Source organism: Vombatus ursinus, unplaced genomic scaffold (assembly GCF_900497805.2).
Source record: "Vombatus ursinus unplaced genomic scaffold, bare-nosed wombat genome assembly UNPS02011700.1, whole genome shotgun sequence".
Classification (NCBI taxonomy): Eukaryota; Metazoa; Chordata; class Mammalia; order Diprotodontia; family Vombatidae; genus Vombatus; species Vombatus ursinus.
In genome coordinates, this window is record NW_020951478.1 from 3,566,544 (window position 1) to 3,584,927 (window position 18,384).

An 18,384-nucleotide genomic window follows, 5' to 3' on the forward strand; every position below is an offset into this window, starting at 1 on the left:
TAAATATTTTTGTACTTATAGGTCCTTTTCCCTTTTTAATGATATCTTTGGGATACAGACCCAGTAGTGGTATTTAATAACAATATTATTATTGCTATTTTACAGATAAAGAACTATTCTTAACTACTTACATTCTGCTTTAAGTTATATTTATGAAAATATTAATCTCTCCTACTAGGTTATAAGCTTTTGGAGGACAGGAACTTGGTCTTATTTTTTCTTTCTATTTCCCCACAACCCTAGAACACTGACTTAGATATTGATTGCACTAAGATGTTTATCAAATGAAGGGATATTGAATAGGCAAGTTCTCAGTTTCTGATAAACTTCTCACTCAAATAACTACATGTTGTACAAATATAACTTCTAGTTGAATGAGGCTCAGATGCAGATTGTGTGTCATTCCAAAGCAACAAACAAATTTATTAAATCTGTAGATGACAAAAATTTATTGAAAATGACACAAAATCCGAAAGGATAGTTAACATACTGAATAACAAAATCAGGATCCAAAAAGATCTTGACAGAGTATTGTGCCAACTAAAATAAGATGTAATAAAATGGAAATTAAATTTAAAGTCTTACACTTGGGTTCAAACAATCAACTTCACAAGGACAGGAAGGAAGAGTGATGATTAGTTAACAGTTTGAAAAAGATCTGCAAGTTTAGTGACAAGCTTACTACATCAACAGTATGTTATAGCAATCTTAATGCTGGGCCTGGAGTCAGGAACACCTGAGTTCAAATCTGGCCTCAGATACTTACTAGCTGAGTGACCCTAGGCAAGTCATTTAACCTTGTTTGCCTCAGTTTCCTCATCTGTAAAATTATCTAGAGAAGGAAATGCCAAACCACTTTAGTATCTCTCCCAAGAAAACCCCAAATGAGGTCACAAAGAGTTGGACAAGACTGAAAGTATTGAACAACAAAAAATCTTTGGTTGCTGCATAGAGTACAGGGATATTTCGGCTTCACTGTATGCTGTCCTGGTGTGACTACATCTACTCAGTTCTGGATAGCACACATTACTCAGAAACACCTCTAAGGTCCTGGAATTCTTAATAAAAATGTTCAATGTCTTGGCAAACATAATGATTTTCACTTAACAACTTTTTAGTTTCTGCCATGTTATTGAAATCCTCGGCTGACCGAATCTGGAAGTATCCTACATATATTTCAGCAAAGTTAAATTAAAAATTGATACTTTTTCTATCCCCACTTCTAACATCTGGGTGGAAGAGTTCAATAAACAGCAAGGAGCACTTTACATGCCAAAATAGTAATCAGTTTTAACTAATCAATTTGATTTGCTGAATATCCTTAAACGTTTTCACAGTGTAGTCTAAATATGTCTAGAGGGCAAAGCAATCAAGTAGAGGCTGTTTGAGGAAAAAATAGAATAGCCCAATCAAACAAGCAGTCTTTGAAAAGGATTATCCCTAGAACTGACAGCCCATCCTAGTGAGCCCCAGGAGTCTGGTGGTCATAATACTGAAAGTCCAATTTTCAACAGGTTCGGCAATATCTCTTTGTACAGAGAACAATATCAATAACTCTTTCCACTCTCCTTCGCTGCTGCCTTCATCTGAAGAGTTTAAAAGGTTTTAATTCACTGGTGGGGATTGTGCTATTGTCCAACAAGCCACGTTTAAAAGAACATTAGGAAAGAAAGAATTTTGGGCAATTTAAAAATTTTTTGCTCATATATTTGAGTCTTTGAAGTGACTCGGGCAACTCATTTCCTTTTCACTACTATAGTTTGCTAGCATTTCCTGTAATTTAGGCCACAAAAATTTCTATATAGCAGATCAATCTGTGACCAAGTATATTCAGGGTAAATTGGGCAGCTTTCTTTTCAGGGGTCAGAAATGAATAGTTGGAAGCTCATCTCTCTCTGGTATATCTACAGCGATGTATTCAGGCTGGTGGATATTATTTTTTCTATGATTACTAACAATGGAATACTTTTCATCTAAAACTGAACTTGAAGTTTACACAGGAAAGATTTTGAGTTGAAAGTTTTAAAACCGTAAATTGTTTCATCAATAGAGCGCAATAGTACAGACCTATTCAATTAATTCTATTGAGAATCAGTGTGGTATGTAATTGGAAGACTGTTGGACTTGGAATCATGACTCCAGGCTTGCAATACCTCTATCTAAACCCGAAAGTACTATATGCAAATGCATTATTATTATTCTCATCCTCAATCTTCTCATTATTAAACATATCATTACTTTTTAATACAGAAAATGTTTCTTTTCTGTTAAGAGTTCTGCTCTTCTGGTTGTGCCTAAAAGGACAAAGTGATCAGCTGTCCATTGGACAGGTGTCCATTCAGTGACCAGAGCTCTTGTTCTCAGTTTGGTCTTATTGCCTTATAAGTTGTTCAATATTTTTTGCTCAGTCACCTTATCTTTAATTGTTAAACACCAAGACAGTAGGAGTAGGTCTTTTGGCCATTCTACCCAAAAGACACAGTTAGATGCTGGCCCCAGGATCCCTGTATCAGGAGCTGTCATTTACTCATCCTTCATGTTAGAATCTACTTTCCCCTGGATAGCTTGATTTCTATTTCTGTTATTTACCAGCATTATTTGCTGATTTTGGTGTGCCCATATGGCAAAGAATGTCATAAACAATTTCACAGAAAATATAAATTCCCTGAGATCAGGAATTGTTTTATTTCTCTTTGTATACTTAGTACCTAGTCCTTCATCTAGCATGTAGTAGGTACTGAATACATAACTATTATTTGCTTTACATAGCTTTTCCAATTATAAAGTGCTTTACATACATTATTTCATTTGATTCTCAAGGCAACTCTATAAGGCTAATTTAATGTAATGTAATATGTACATAACAATACATAATGTAAGAGAAATAATGTAAGGTTAATTAAATGTAATTGTCCCCATTGTACAGATAAAGAAATTGTGACTTGAGAATGTGAAGAGATGTGTCTGTGGTCACATAGCTAGGAAGGGGGAGAGCAGGTACTGTTTCCTCCAGGATCAAATAAAAAATGCTCTGTTTGCCATTCAAAGAAATCCCCAACCTAGCCCTATCCTAATAACCTTTCTTGTCTTCTTGTATCTCACTCCCTGATGTGTATTCTTCGATCTAGTGACATGGGCCTGCTGGCTGTTCCGTGAACAAGGCACTCCATCTCTCAGCTTCAGGCATTTTCTCTGGGTGTCCTCCATGCCTGGAACACTCTCCCTCCTCTGCTCTGCCCCCTGACCTCCCTGACTTCCTTTAAATCCCAACTAAAATCCCATTTTTTTCTGGAAGTCTTCCCTGACCCTGCTTCCTATAAGAAGATGTTCTAGTTTTCTGGGGAGATATTAGTGCTCCTGAGCCCTGAAATGACTTTGGGTTTACTTTGCATATATTTCATATAGATTTAGATGATAGAGAGCCTGCCTTGGAATAGGGAAGACCTGGCTTTAAGTCCTACTTCTGAAACTTAATAACTACTGTGATTGTGGGCAAGTTATTTAACCTCTGTCCACCTCAGTTTTCTAGATTGTGAAACAGATAATAATAGCACTGACATTCCAGGGTTGTTGTACCAAATGAGATAGAATATTTGTAAAGCTCTTAGCACAGTATGTAGCACATAGCAGGCACTTGATAAGTATTGTTTCCTTCCTGTTATATAAGACACAGACCCATCCAAGACCCCACTACTGACCAAGACAACTGTTACGCGAAGAAACCAAGTTACCCATGAAGAGAACGGCAGACCATCATGGCTTGATGGTTTTCTTCATACAACTAGTTCTTAGCCTCCATTTCCTTCTCATTATCAATCAATCAATAAACATTTATTAAGCACCTACTGTGTGTCAGGCACCGTGCTAAGTGGTGCAATTGTTAATTCTGCATAAGAAGAACTGTCTGTGCTGCTTTCTCTTGTGGAACTCCAACACTGAGCACAGCTCCATCTTTGGGCAGAGATACTAAATTCCTTATTTTACCACCTGCTCCTTTCATGCTAGCCACTGGCTAACAGGGAAGATTAGGTAGTTAAGATATCTGAGGAAGGAAACTAGGAAGGAAGTTAAAAGGTCATTTATACTTGACTGCAGGACAAATTAAGCATGAGCATTTCACCCAACTACAATATAAAATAACCCACTATCAAGCAAGTATAATCTAACAATAGAATGGGTGGTTGCTTAAAGCAATAAATCCCAAGGCTTAGAAGTATTACAATAAAGGCCAAATAACAAATTAGTAGGGGTATGGCAGAGGGAATTTCACATGGGGCAAGGCACTAGACTCCTCAGGTTCCTTTTAAAATCTAAAACTAATTTTTTTTCAAGAAATTCATGGAGTGCTTCTTGAGAAATCTAAGCACAGAAGGCATGGCTGCATCTTAATCAAATTAAATAGCAAAAATGTAAGCAATAATTACTCAATTTTGTCTGTAGAATTGGTGAGACAAATTAATTGAAACACTATTTTTGATCATAAGTATATAATGAGAAAAATGGTGTTCAGTAGAGGAAAGTGAAGAGGGTTATAAATAACCATGAGGCACACATTAAATGAAACAGATTATCTGCTGGAGATAAGATCCCATGCTTTGTGGCAAATCCAATTTACCATTTGTGATCAGTAAAAAGAAATGTGCAAGTTATCACTAGTTATTTAAAATAGAAAGGTGCCACAGATAGAGTGCTGGACCTGGAGTGAGGAAGACCGCAGTTCAAATCTGCCTCCTATACTTGCTCACTGTATGACCTTGAGCAAGTTATGTAACCTCTCTTGGCCTCAGTATCCTCATCTTTAAAATGAGAACAAAAATAACAACAATTTCACAGGATTGTTATGAGGATCAAATGAGATAACACAGGCAAAGATCTTCATGAATCTTAAATTGCTATATAAATGCTAGCTACTTTTAAAAAAAGAAAGAAAAATAGGATTTATCTCACCTAGAACACTTAATCTGTATGATATAGGTAAGTCTCTTAGCCTTTCTGATTCTCAGAAAAATCCCCAAGATGAACTTTACTGATAAAATGATTCTCCACACTAAGCAACTCACAAATCATTGACAATTGAGAATACTTTATTTTAAGTGGCTCTGTACAAATTTCTCTGATAAAAGTCTCATATCCAAGATATATAAAAAATTCATTCAAATTTCTAAGCATGTGAGCCATTATCCCAAGGATAAAAGGTCAATTACTATGAAAAAGAAATTTTCAAGGGAAGAAATCCAATCAATCAACAGTCATATGAAGAAAAGTTCCAAATTACCAAAAGAAATTCAAATGAAAACAACTCTCTGAGGTTCTTCCTCATACGCATCAGACTGCCAAGGATAACACAAAAAGGAAAACAATAATTGTTGGAGGGACTGCAGGAAAACAGACACACTCATATGCGGTTGGTAGATTATGAAATGGTCAAACCATTGTGAAAAGCAATTTGGGAACTAGGTCCCCCTGAATCATTTAACAGTGCATATTCTATGATCCAATGATACTTCTACCGGGCCTCTATTACGAAGAGATCAATGAAAGAGAAAGAAAGGAACTATGTGTATAAAATAGTAGCTCTTCTATGTTACAGAAAATTAGAGACTAAGGAGGGCATCCCTTGTTTGGGAGATGACTGAACAAATTATGGCATATGAGTATATTGGAATATTATTTCACCATAAGAAATGATATAAGGAATGATTTCAGAGAAACTTTAAAATACTTCTAGGAATTGAAGTATTTTTTTTAATGAATAGAAGGGAGGTCAATAAGAATCACAGACAAGTCAGACAGCTTAGAAATTAACATATTGAGTACATTTTCAAAGAAAATTAAGGTATACATAATTGAGATCTAGTTTCATGTACAATGTTTTCATGTAACTTGACCATTTTATTTGGTGTTTGTGATGTTCTGAATGAAAAATAAATAATTTTGAAAATAAAACTGCTTTGCATACTTAAAAGAAAAAGAAATGACTGGTACACTCCCTCCCTCTACCTGATCCTAGCAAAAAGCTCAACAAAACCAATAAAGCCAATATATTTCGTAGCATTGACGCAGCAAAATGAGTCATTACTAGCCCTAGGCAAGTGACCACTAGCAAAACTGACTGAAGGGACATTGAAAATATACTGATGAACTATAAATATTGCTTGGCATTGAGTGGGCTGAGTTTTAACCTTAGACTGCGACCTTAAACCACTTAAATCTCCCTCTCATGAGGTGTCTGTCTATAAAACTGAGTTAATGTTAATTTTTACATATTACTCAATGCACTGCTCAGCTCTGCTGGGTAGGGAAAGCAATGTAATCTGGGGGTGGCCAGAACAGTGGAGATCTTTGTTGTCAAGAATACGTGAACTTAGCTATTTACTGCTTAACCTCTCCAGGCCACAGTTTTCCCAACTGTAAAGTGTGGGTCATTCTCCTGTCAAGTAAGTTCTTCACAGGAACAATGACAGAATAAATGGTGCAATATATGCCAACTGGTTTTAAATTTTTTAAAATTTAAATTCTATTATTATTATTTTCATTTTTTGCAAAAGGCAATTCAAAGCTGTGGTGCTAAAAAAGCCTATTAGATATTCATGAAATTAGGATGGCATGGTCAACCAACAGTCTTAGTAAATCATGTTGTAAAGCAACTTAAAAGCAGTTGCATCAACATATCCCTATCTTAAATAAGGAAGTTTTTAAAAGCTGAGTCTCACAACACACTTAGGAGGACAACAGAAAATTAGAACACTTTGGGCCATTAACCAGCAGAGTTTCCTACATAAAGAACCTCTGCAGAAAAAGCTCCACTTTTGTTGTCTTACAGATGAACTATGGGACTGTCATAGCCAATCTTAGGTATTTGTCATGGCACATAGAAAAATCATTTTTATTCAAGACCCTAGTTCAATCTGGCACTGAGTGGAAAAACTGGGACACTGATGCACTGCTAGTGGAGTTGTGAACTAGCCCAGTCATTCTGGAGAACAATTTGGAACTATGCCCAAAAGGCTATAAAAGTATGCATACCCTTTGATCCAGCAATGCCACTACTAGGTCTGTATCTCAAAGAGATTAACGAAAATGGAAAATGACTTAATTCTATAAAATGAAATTTATAATAGCTCTTTTCAGGGTGGTAAAGAATAGGAAATCCAGTGAATGCCCATCAATTGGGGAATGGCTGAACAAGTTGTGGTATATGATTGCGATTGAATACTATTGTGCCATAAGAAATGATGAGCAGGGTGGTTTTAGAAAAACCTGGAAAGACTTATATGAACTCATGCAAAGTGAAGTGAGCAGAACCAGAACACTGTACATAGTAACAACAATATTGCAATAACGATCAACTGTGAAAGACTTAGCTACTCTGATAAGACAATGATCCGAGACAATTCCAAAGGACCCATGATGAAAGAAAACTATCTACCTCCAGCGAGAGAACTAATAAACTCTGCATGCAGGTTGATGCATGCTTTTTTAAAACTTATTCATTTTTATAGTTTTATTTTATTTGTGTTTTCTTTTGTTGGCTAATATGGAAAGATGTTTACATGACCTCACATGTATAGTCAAAATTAAATTGCTTGCCTTTTCAAAAGAACAGGGAGGGGTGGGAGGAACTCAATGTTTAAAAAATGGTTAGAATTTTTCACATGTAATTTGGAAAATTTAATGAAATGAAAATAATTTTTAAAAGTAGGGCACTGAAGATGATAAGGAACAGTGCTGTCAGTTACTCAACCAGCATTTATTAAATTCCTACTTTGTGCCAAGCACTGTACTAAGCACTGAAGATGTAAAGAAAAACAAAAAACAGTCCCTGCTCTCAAAAAGCTCACAGTCTAATAAGGAAGACAACACGTGAAAAACTATGCACAATCAAGCAGTACTCAGGATTAATTGGGGATAATCAGCAGAGAGAGAGCACTAGCATTAAGGGGGAGTGGGAAAGACTTCTTGCAGGTGAAAATTATTTATTTATTTATTTTTAGTTTTCAATATTCAGCTTTATAAGATTTTGAGTTCCAAATGTTTTTTAAAAAAATATGTAAAAAACAGGACTTTAATCCAACTCTTTTTGATTCAAAGACCAAATTTCTCTCTGCTCTCCTCTCTTTTTAACTGACACTTGGGGCAGAAAAAGTTTGTTGAAATAGTCAACAGACTCCAGACAATTGACATAATATTTTCACTGTAGAACGTGGCCCTCATGAGGTGCCAAAGTGTGCAGAGGACTGGACTTAGGAAAACCAGAGATCAAATTCTGCCTCAGATACTTCTTAGCTATGTGACCCAGGGCAAGTCACTTAACCTCTGTTTGCCTCAGTCTCCTCAATATAAAATGAGAATGATAATTGCACCTACCTCATAAGGTTGTTATGAGGATCAAATGTAATAATATATATGAAGCAATTAGCATGGTGCCTGGCACATAGTAGGTGCTTCATAAATGTTTATCCCTCCCTTGTCCAAATGAAAGAGCTAAGACTTTCTTTGTATGACAATTTTTTGTTCAAAGGTTGGCAACCTTTCAAAAGTGGTGTGTCAAGTTAACAACCCTGCTATGGGGTGGAAGAAGAATTGGACCGTGGTGAAAGAAGAGCTTTTCACATCTGTCTATTATCAGGAGAGAAAGATGGTGACCATGCAGTGACTTGAAAAGGGAAGGAGTAGTGAGTGACTCTTCTAAGGAATGGGGAACGACCATAAACAGAGGTAGAGGGGTCAGCCAGTAGCAGAGCCTCACCAATAGACAACTGAAAAAATGGCAATGTGTGCCAACCTTAGCTGATATGTTTAATTTGACACTTCCTAAGGCTAGATGATTTTCTAGCCTAGCACTACTGCTTTTGATTTTCTTGGAATGAATCTGTCAATTTACAGCTGGGAATAGAATCTAGGCATTCTGACTTTCGGTTGGATTCTCATTCTGCTACGAACAGGACGATCAAGAATATTAACCAGGATTTAGAGACAAAAAACAAAAGAGGAAATCCAAAGGAAATATGTAGCTAAATGGGATTAGCATGAGGATATTGCTGTGTCCTAAATCCCTTTAGCATTTCCCTTTTTGGCCTCAAATGTACACTAATTAGGAGATGGGATATACCCAGGGGATATATACAGCCAGAAGAAGACATTGTGAAAAGTCTATAGAAATGGGGATCTAGGAGTTCAAATAGAACTATTTAGGAAACCGGGAGTTCATTAACACCATAAAACATGAAGCTAGGTAGTTGTTTTTATTATCCAAACTATGAGAAATATCAAACAATGAACATTAACAGCAACATCAACAACAACAACAACAACAAAAAACGAGATGGTAAAAAACGACAAGGTGGGAATTGTGCAAAATGGACTGTGCTGCCTTAGAGGACAGTGAATTCCTCACCCTGGAGGTCTTTCAATGGAGACTGAATATTGAGGGTGTTACAGAATGACATTTTGCTCTGCTAAGAGTTGGACCAGATGACCACCGGGGTCCCTGCCAATGGTTAAGATTCTATAATTCTGTGATTTTTTTTTCACTCAGGCAAGGAGAACGGATTTTTCAGAGTTTTAATTCTACATCCTAAAATATCAAATCATAAATTAAAATTCAGTGTCAACACACTAAAAAAAGTCAAAGTGAAAATTGCAACAGCAAGATTTGGGTTTCATTATAATCTGCTAATTAATATGGCTACACTCGATAACAACAGACCATCAAGAAAAGAATTTTGGGCATGTTAAGACATGTAGAAGAAAGCCAAGAAAACTGCAGAAAAGGAAGGATTTGATACCACCCAAAAATACAACGCCTGCACGTAGCTCACTGACTTGAAAGGAAAGGAGTCAGCTGGTTTTGAAGCAGGCCTGTGTCCCCATGCACAGGGCGACCCAGATTCACAAAAGCCTTGAGGTCAGAGGCAAGAAAGGATTGCAGGGAATTTGTACTTCCGACACATGCACCTTTTAGTTTGGCGGATCCCTGTCTCCATGGCTGGAACAGAACCATTTTCCAGGAAGCTAAGGAGAAGCTCTGAACAAAGAAGATTGGGTTCTAACCTGAAACTCACAAAGCCTGAGCATGAATGATTCTAAACAAGTCACTTTATTTCTCTGTTTCAGTTTCCTTAAATTTGTTCTAACAGGGATAATGTTGCAAAGAGGTAGTGCGACATAGTGAATAATTAGCCTTGGAATCAGGATGACCTGATTTCAAGCCCCACCTTGGACAACAGGTTGTGTGACCCCGGCCAAGTCACCTAACCTCTAAGTGCTCCAGGCAACTTTCCAAGACTATTTTAAGTTGTGTAGCAGGTGTAGATTTGCATAGGTGAAGGGAATATCTTCAGTGGGAGTTCCTTGTAGAGTGGAAATCACAGAACCAGTATAAAAGTTATAACTATCTATCCACACACATATACACATGTATGTATTAATACATGTATATATGTAGGTGTGTATATACATATATGTATAGGTATGTGTGTATGGATATATTTACATATCTACACATAGATGCACAAAGATATATATGTACATGTGTGTGAATGTATACACATATAATATACACATTTCTGTGATAGTCCCAAGTGTCTTTTCATAATGGCTGGTCCAATCCATAGCTCCGGTGGAAGGATGTGAATTTCATTGACTATTCTCTTACTTTGGTAACTATAATTAATCACAGTTTGGTTGGTTTTTAGTGTTGCTTTCACTTATATTAACATGATCATTTTATATATTGTCCTTTCCTCAGTGCCAGTTCATTAAAGATACACACACATATATAATATGTATGCATATATTCTTTAGAGGATATATATCTGTATCTATGAGCTATATATCTATAGGTATAGATACGTATACTTTACAGGAAAAAATTTACAGAGGAAACATAAGATAATAGAAATATTTTTCTTAAGGATGTATTTGCCTTTAGATATAGACAAAAACATTAAAAACTCATGCATGGACTAATAGCTCAAGATACAACCCTCAGTCAGCCTGGCCACACAACAGGGGGATAATAATGCTCACCACATACCTCAGTGTCATTAATGAAATACATTTTAAGATCTCATTTCACTTTACAAAGAACAATCCCTAAGATAATCAAGGTTTTTAGTGGCACTACTTTAATTATCCAGCTCCATATCTCAGGAGGCCTTTTTAGTCTTTTCTACTCCAGTGAAGATGGTTTCTAGACTGTCTCCCTGCATAAGTACTGTTAATGCTAGCCTTTTTGCCTTTGTTCATGCCATTTCCTATACCTAGAATGTCCTTTAGCCAAATTATTTCTGGCACTTTCTTCAAGAGCAAGTTTAAGATTCTTCTCCCTAAGAAGCCTTCCCTGACTAATACCACCCCACAATGAAGATGCATTGTCTTTTCAAGGACTTATGTGGAATTTATACCATATGATCTTATTCTGTCATTGTTCCTTATATCTTTATCCCATCTCTCAAATCAGACCATTAGATGCTTGAGAGGTAGATGGAACAATGATACCTGCACTGAATGCATAAGAAGTGCTTGCTGAAGAGTGAATTTGTTGATTTGGTGATACTCCGGGTGGTATGTATCATTTTCACTGGCTCCTTTTCTTTCATTCACTTCTCAAAAGCAACAAGGGCTATCTAAAGAAACACAAACTAAAACAACTCCAAGTTTTCACTTCACACCCACTGAGTTGGCGAAGATGACAAAAAAGCAGTGTTACTTTCAGAGGAACTATTGAAGATAGGAAATACATTGTTGGTAGACTTGTAGATTGGTTCTTCTGTTCTGGGAAACTATTTGGAATTATGTAAGAAAAATTACAAAATTATTTATACCTTCTGACTAAGTAACCCCCCAAATTGGATATATGTACCCCCAAGGAGGTCAAACATAAAAAGAAATGTCTCATATACCTTGAAACCACCATAGCAGCACTTTTATGGTAGCAAAAAGTTGGAAGCAATGATGGTGTACATTGAATAGGGAATGGCTGAACAAACTGAAAATATAAAGAAATTGGAAAAGAAACATAAAAAGACATTAATGAATTGATACTGAGGGACAATATATAAAATGAGCACATAATATAAATGAAAGCAGCTCTAAAAGACAGACAAATTGTGATTAATTGTAATTATCAAAGAATGAGATGTCAATGAAATTCATATCCTAGAAAAAAATTGCAACCATGCTCTAAAAGTTACTATCCCTTAACCCAACTGCACCGCTACTAAGCCTATATCCCAAAGAGAACAAAGAGGGAAGAAAAGGACCAATATGTACAAAAATATGGCATCTTATTTTATTTTTGTTTTTTTTTTTGTAATAGTAGAAAACTAAAAACTTGAATGGTTATCCACCTATTGGGGAATGGCTAAACACAGTATGTCAATATAATAGAATATTATCATGCTGGAAAAAATGATGAAATAGATAGTTTCAGAGAAAACGGGAAAGACTTCTATGATCTGATGCAGAATGAAATCAGTAGAACTAGAATGATTTATATGATGACAACAGTATTATAAAGAAAAACAACTTCTGAAGATTTTAGAAGTCTAATCAAGTCAATGGTAGACCATGAGTCCAGAAGACTAAAAATGAATCATGCCACCTTCCCCCTTCCAGAAAGAAGTTTAAAATGAAGAATGTGATATATTTTTGGACACCGCCAATGTGGGAATTTGTTTGCTGGATTATATACATTTGTTATGAGTATTTTCTTTTCCAATTTTAAAAATTGTTTGAGAGGAGAATGGGAAAAAAAGACAATAAGTATCTGTAAAATAAATTATTTTTAAAAAAGAAATGCATGTTCTTCCTCTTATAGAGAGATGGGGGTTATGGAATGTTGGATTTGCTGTTGTATATTCACTGTGTTAGTTGGTTTTAATTAACTGTTTTTCTTTGTTACAATAAGTATTCAATAATAGGAGCAGTACATACTGGGAAACGATTGATGTAAAAACAAGAGGCATCATTAATACCTTAAAAACAAAATTAGTTAAATGAAGTGAGAACTCTTACCCAGGTCAAACTGGTCAGAAATGTAACCACAGGTCTGCCGGACTTCTTCACTGTCCCAGCCCAGAGGATACAGAGCACAACCAGACCCAATCAACAAGCCTGCAAAAGGATGAGAAAAAAAAGATTGTCATACAGCTCACCACTGTTTCCCTAAATAAAAGCTTTGGGTAAAATTAACATTAAGTAACACAACAAAAGATAGCATTGGTCTATATTTCATAAAGCACCCAGTTTGGGTGGGGTCTCTTAGCAATCAAGGGACAGTTTGATAACAATTAAAATTTCAAGTCTACTTTAAAAGAAAAAGAAAATCAGAAGTACAGCTCACTGTGGTTCCAACTTCACCTTTAAAACTTCAAAACTCTTAACAAATTTTGGTCAGAGAATCCAGTCAAGAAGGTTGATGCTGTTGGCCATTGCTGTGATTGTTCAAACAAGCCAGTTTGGATAAAGCTAGTGGCAATTCTATCATCCATCTTACACAGCAAGTGTGCTGTTGGGAACAAGTAATCCAGAAGCCCTTAGTAGTGCCTAGTAGGCTACACTTCACCATTCATCATTTTTCTTTCATTTACGCAAGATTTAAAATGGAATACTCCAGCAGCATCCAATTTCAGAGGGCAAAAAGAACATACAGATTTTCATGAGCAATTTCAGTAGAATGAATGAACTCGTGAACCACACATGACCCATTATTATGCTCTGTTGGAAATTTTTACATTCACAGAGCATACAAATGCCTCCAAACCATTTGCTGTCTGACCACAGAAGGCAGAGGCTTATTTTAATCTTAGTCCTTTTTCTTGCTGGAGCTAAAATTGAGAGGTCTGAAGATGACACTGAAGACAAGTGATATTTTTATCTGAGGTTATACTAAATTATCTTGGCAACAGACCTTGAGTTGATGATATTCAATTGGTTCCATTCCCATTTTTCACCAAGAGCTAATCGATTTTGTAAGAGGGTATCTGATACTGACATGCTCTAATTTGCAATCTTTTGGCCAAGTCTAAAAGTAACAATTTCTTTTTGGCCCAGGCGTAGTTATTATTTTCACTAAATATGAACAATGAGGTAAGTCTTTATGATTCAGATATCAACACAAAACATTAAGTTAAGAAAAGAATGAGGCCCTATCCTGTTAATTATTACAAGACACCCTTTCCATGCAAGAATGGAAGAGGTACAAAGGATCTTAGAGGTCACCAGATCCCACCCTCCTCATTTTACAAGTGAAGAAACTGAGAACTAGAGAATTATAGGGACTTGCCCTGGCTTATAATGAAGAGTTGCTGTTTTGAAGTAGTAGTCTACTGGTTTCCAATTTAGGGCTTTTCTCACTATGTTATGTTGGTGCTAGAATATGCTACCATACCAATATATCCTTTCTCAATGTCAAGCAAAGATGGTTCACGTCTTAATGCGGTTTGAGGTTTGAGATTCTATCGTATAATAAAAGGAAGCAGAGCACTACTCAACAGAGCACAGAGTCTGCAGAGAGAAAAGTAAAGCAAGCCAGCTTTATGGAGGGGAAATAAAATCAAACAGCAGTTGGGGATAATGGAAACAGGTCCTGGGGTCTTGGAGCCCAGGTGGAAGGGAGCACCCCAACCAGTAATACCCAGTGGGTTTTCATAGGATTCTTGTTTGGTCCAAGAAAGACCAGGAACTGGGGAAAGAGAATAGAAAGCCTGTACCTCATGTACAGAGGAAGGTTTGAGGAATACTACTAATTGATACCAGTGAGGGGAATGATGGTTGGGTTGATGATGGTGGAAGGGGGAAATAAACATTTATTAAGTACCTACTATGTGTCAGGCACTGTGCTAATTGCTTTACAAATATCATCTCACTTGATTCTCACAACAACCCTGTAAGGTAAGTGCTATTATTATATTCCCATTTTACAGTTGAGGAAACCGAGTTAGACAGAGGTTAAGTGACTTGCTTAAGGTCACATAGCTAGTAAGTATCTAAGACCAAATTTGAACTAGGATCCTCTTGACTCTAGGCACTAAGCACTCTATCCAGAGGATAGAGGTAGAGAGGACATCTGAGGAATTTATGGCTAATTGATACTCAAACACCCCTTTGGTTCAAGCTTTACTTGTGCAGGGTGACTGAAAGGATTTGAGCCTGGGCCTCTGAGAATCATATCAACGTGTTTTCAGTGACCAGCTGCTTAAGTGGTTTAATGTCCCTTTCTTTCTTCTTTGTCTCTTTCACTTCTCCTCTGGGTATCAGTGGGGGTGTAAGGGAGCAGTCAGTCCTTCATTTGGAGTCTTATGGAGACCACCCTTTATCCCCAACTACCCCCTTTTCCTACTGTGCCAGAAATGCCCCTAGGTTGTGCATTAGGGAAGAGGACTGAGGGATTGAACAGAGACTGGAAACTAGGAGGACTGGTCAGAGAGGAAAGCTTGCTCTTCAGGCTGCCAAGAAGAGATTTTTCCATGAGTGTTCCTGAACTACAACTTAAACAAGATAAACCACATTGGCAAACAGGGTTAAGTGACCTGCCCAGGGTCACCCAGCTAGTAAGTGTCTGAGGCCAGATTTGAAATCAGGAAGAGTTCAAAGTCTCCCTGACTCTAGGTTTGGCACTCTATCCACTACACCATTTAGGTGTCCTATTATAGGACACCTTAACATAGAAAGCCTTAAAACATGTAGAGGAGTGTGGTATAGTGAACAAAGTGCATAGATCTAGGTGTCAAAAGATTAAAGATTTAGAGCTAGAAGGCCCTTGGCATTCATCTAGTTCAACAGAAGGGGAAACTAAGAGATGGAGTGAGACAAAATGACCTGGTACATGTCTAACTTCTCAATATCACTTTCCTCATCTACAATACTGGGATGATAATATCTTCCCTGTCTAGCTCATAGATTGCAATATATGAAGGGTCTTTGAAAAATGCAAGTGTTACACAAATGTTAGGTGGCAATATTGTTATTTTAATCATTACAATCATCGAGCAGGGGTTCAACATGATAAATCAGTATTTTTCTGAAGATCAGTCTGGTGGAGTTGTATAGGACAGACCTGAGAATGCTGCTTTTAGTCAAAGGCAGAGAAATCATTTAAGGAGCTAAGTGCTGAGGACTCAAGACATAAAAAGGATCTGGAATGAGACAGTCTTAGTGGGAATAAAAAAGGGTTAAATCTTAGAGGCATTTTGAAGGATGAAGCAATAGAATTTAGTGACAGATTGGATATAAGGGATGGAGGAGAAAGAGATGTCAAAATGACTCTAAGCCTATGAGACTGGGATGATGGCACCGCTGAGCAGTTGAGGAGGGTAATCAAAGGCGGGGGATGGGTGCAAGGAGGGAGTGCAGTATAAGGCAATGAGTTCAATCTGGGGCATATTGTGTTTCAAGTGATAGAAGGACATTCAAGATGAGATGTGCCATCAGATGCAAGTATAAAGGAGAGAGAAGTCAGGGTTGAAGATGGAGATTTGGGACTTATCCAAGTGGAGTTGACAGATAAAGCCCTGAAAGAAGATGATGTAATGGAAAGAATGATCACAGAGAGAAAAGAGAAAAAAGCAGAGGGCCAAGGACAGAAACTTGAGAAATACCCATGATTAAGGGGAGGGCAAAGGAAAAAAAGGGGAAAAGTCACCAAAGGAGTGATCAGAGATGTTGGACAGCCAGGTAAGTGTACTGTAACAGATGCCTGAGAATCAACCCATCAAGAGTTGAGAAAGTATCTGCTTGCCCTAGGCTCTGAGGCATAGTAAGGATGTGGCAATACTGCCTAATAAACTATAAAATACATGAGGGCTGGGACTGTGATTCACATCTTTCTCTAAGTGTCTAAGCTCAGTGCCCTGTCCATATTGGATACTGAGTAAAGGTCTGTTGAATGAATAACTGAACTGATTTGGCAGCCTAGGAGTGTGATCAGGGTCAGTGTGAATAAAACATCATATTCTATGTATGTACATGGGAACTTCTGACATCTTCAAAATAGCCAATAATAATCTATAAAATCTGATAATCCATAAGGTGGATCTGTACAGAGAACTCTCAAAAGTCCATTCCAATGGAGTATCCTGTAATAGACAATTTAAAATTATGGACATATTTCAACCTTGCAAAATTAACTATCATAAGTGATTAGAAAAAGGACATAGAAAGTCTCTGTGTCAGATGTACAATTAGCACAAAGTGGGCAGGAGAGCTAATATATAGGATAACAGGACCAGAATCCTAAAATATTGAAATAGGCCAGATGAAGTTTAATCTAGAAATAAATAAATAAAGGAATTGAATCACCAATCAACAAGTAAAGGCTGGGAAGACCTTAACAATCACTGTTATTAAAAAAGGCTTAGAGTTATTAGCTGACTGTAAACTTGATGTGAATCAACAGTGTATTGTGGGTGCCAAAAAGCTCATACAATTGTATGCTGCATTAATGAAAGGACCATGTAGGTCTGACCTAGACTTTAGGAAAAGGGTAGTCATAATTCTACTGTATACTGTTCACTGACCTGATCAGACCACATCTGAAATACAGCGCTTAGTTCTAATATATTTTGTGTGACTTCAGATGGCAGAATGAGAGTTAAAAGTTACAAGGGGGCAACTTGGTTTCATATGAAGAAACACCTGCTAACAATGAAAGTTGCCAAATAATGGAGTGGACTACCTTGTAAGTTCCTTATCACTAGAAGAATTTTAGCGGAAGAATGTCAAGGATCTGGCAGAGAGGATTAGGAGATAAGGTGACTTCTAAAGGCTCTTCTAAATCTAAGATTCTGTGATTCTAAGAATGCTGGGTTACAAAGGAAATCTATTCTAGATCAATCCCTGCCTATCCTACACTTTCCTTGGTAGTATAGCTTACTTCATTGGAACATACTTTCTAGAGTTCCCTGTACAGATTCACTTCATGGATTAACAGATTCTATAGATTATTATTGGCTATTTTGAAGATGAGTCAGAGGTCTCCTTTCACATATATGGAAAGTGCCTTACCTGATAATACTCTTAGGTTACTTTAAGAAATTATGAGCTGAGATAGAAGAGTTCTGTAATTCTTACAAATTTCACTCAGAGGCCTCATGGTGTAGTGAGAAGTAGCCTGGACTTGAAGTTAGAAAGCCTGGGTTCAAATTTGACTCTCTCAAGTATTAGTTGTATAACATTGGGTAGGTATTACCCTTTTCTGAGCCTCAGTTTCCTTATCTGCAGAATGGGGATAGTAATACTTTTAGCTGAAGGGCTTGTCATGAGGATCAAATGGGCTTAGTAGCTGACATTTATACAGTACTTTATGGCTTACAAAGCACTATTTCCATAATACTTCCATGAGGCAAGGAATGTAAGTAATGAGACAGAAGGTTTGGGACT

General features: G+C 36.9%; 1 protein-coding gene across 2 annotated transcripts in view; it reads right to left on the reverse strand.

Annotated features, from left to right (window-relative positions):
• Positions 1 to 18,384, reverse strand: part of LHFPL6 (LHFPL tetraspan subfamily member 6) — a 286,609-nt gene that overhangs the window by 22,001 nt on the left and 246,224 nt on the right. For both annotated transcript variants that reach the window (XM_027856876.1, XM_027856877.1), the window contains exon 3: positions 13,021 to 13,119. In XM_027856876.1, the coding sequence (XP_027712677.1) occupies positions 13,021 to 13,119 (99 nt within the window). The remainder of the gene's footprint in view (positions 1 to 13,020; positions 13,120 to 18,384) is intronic.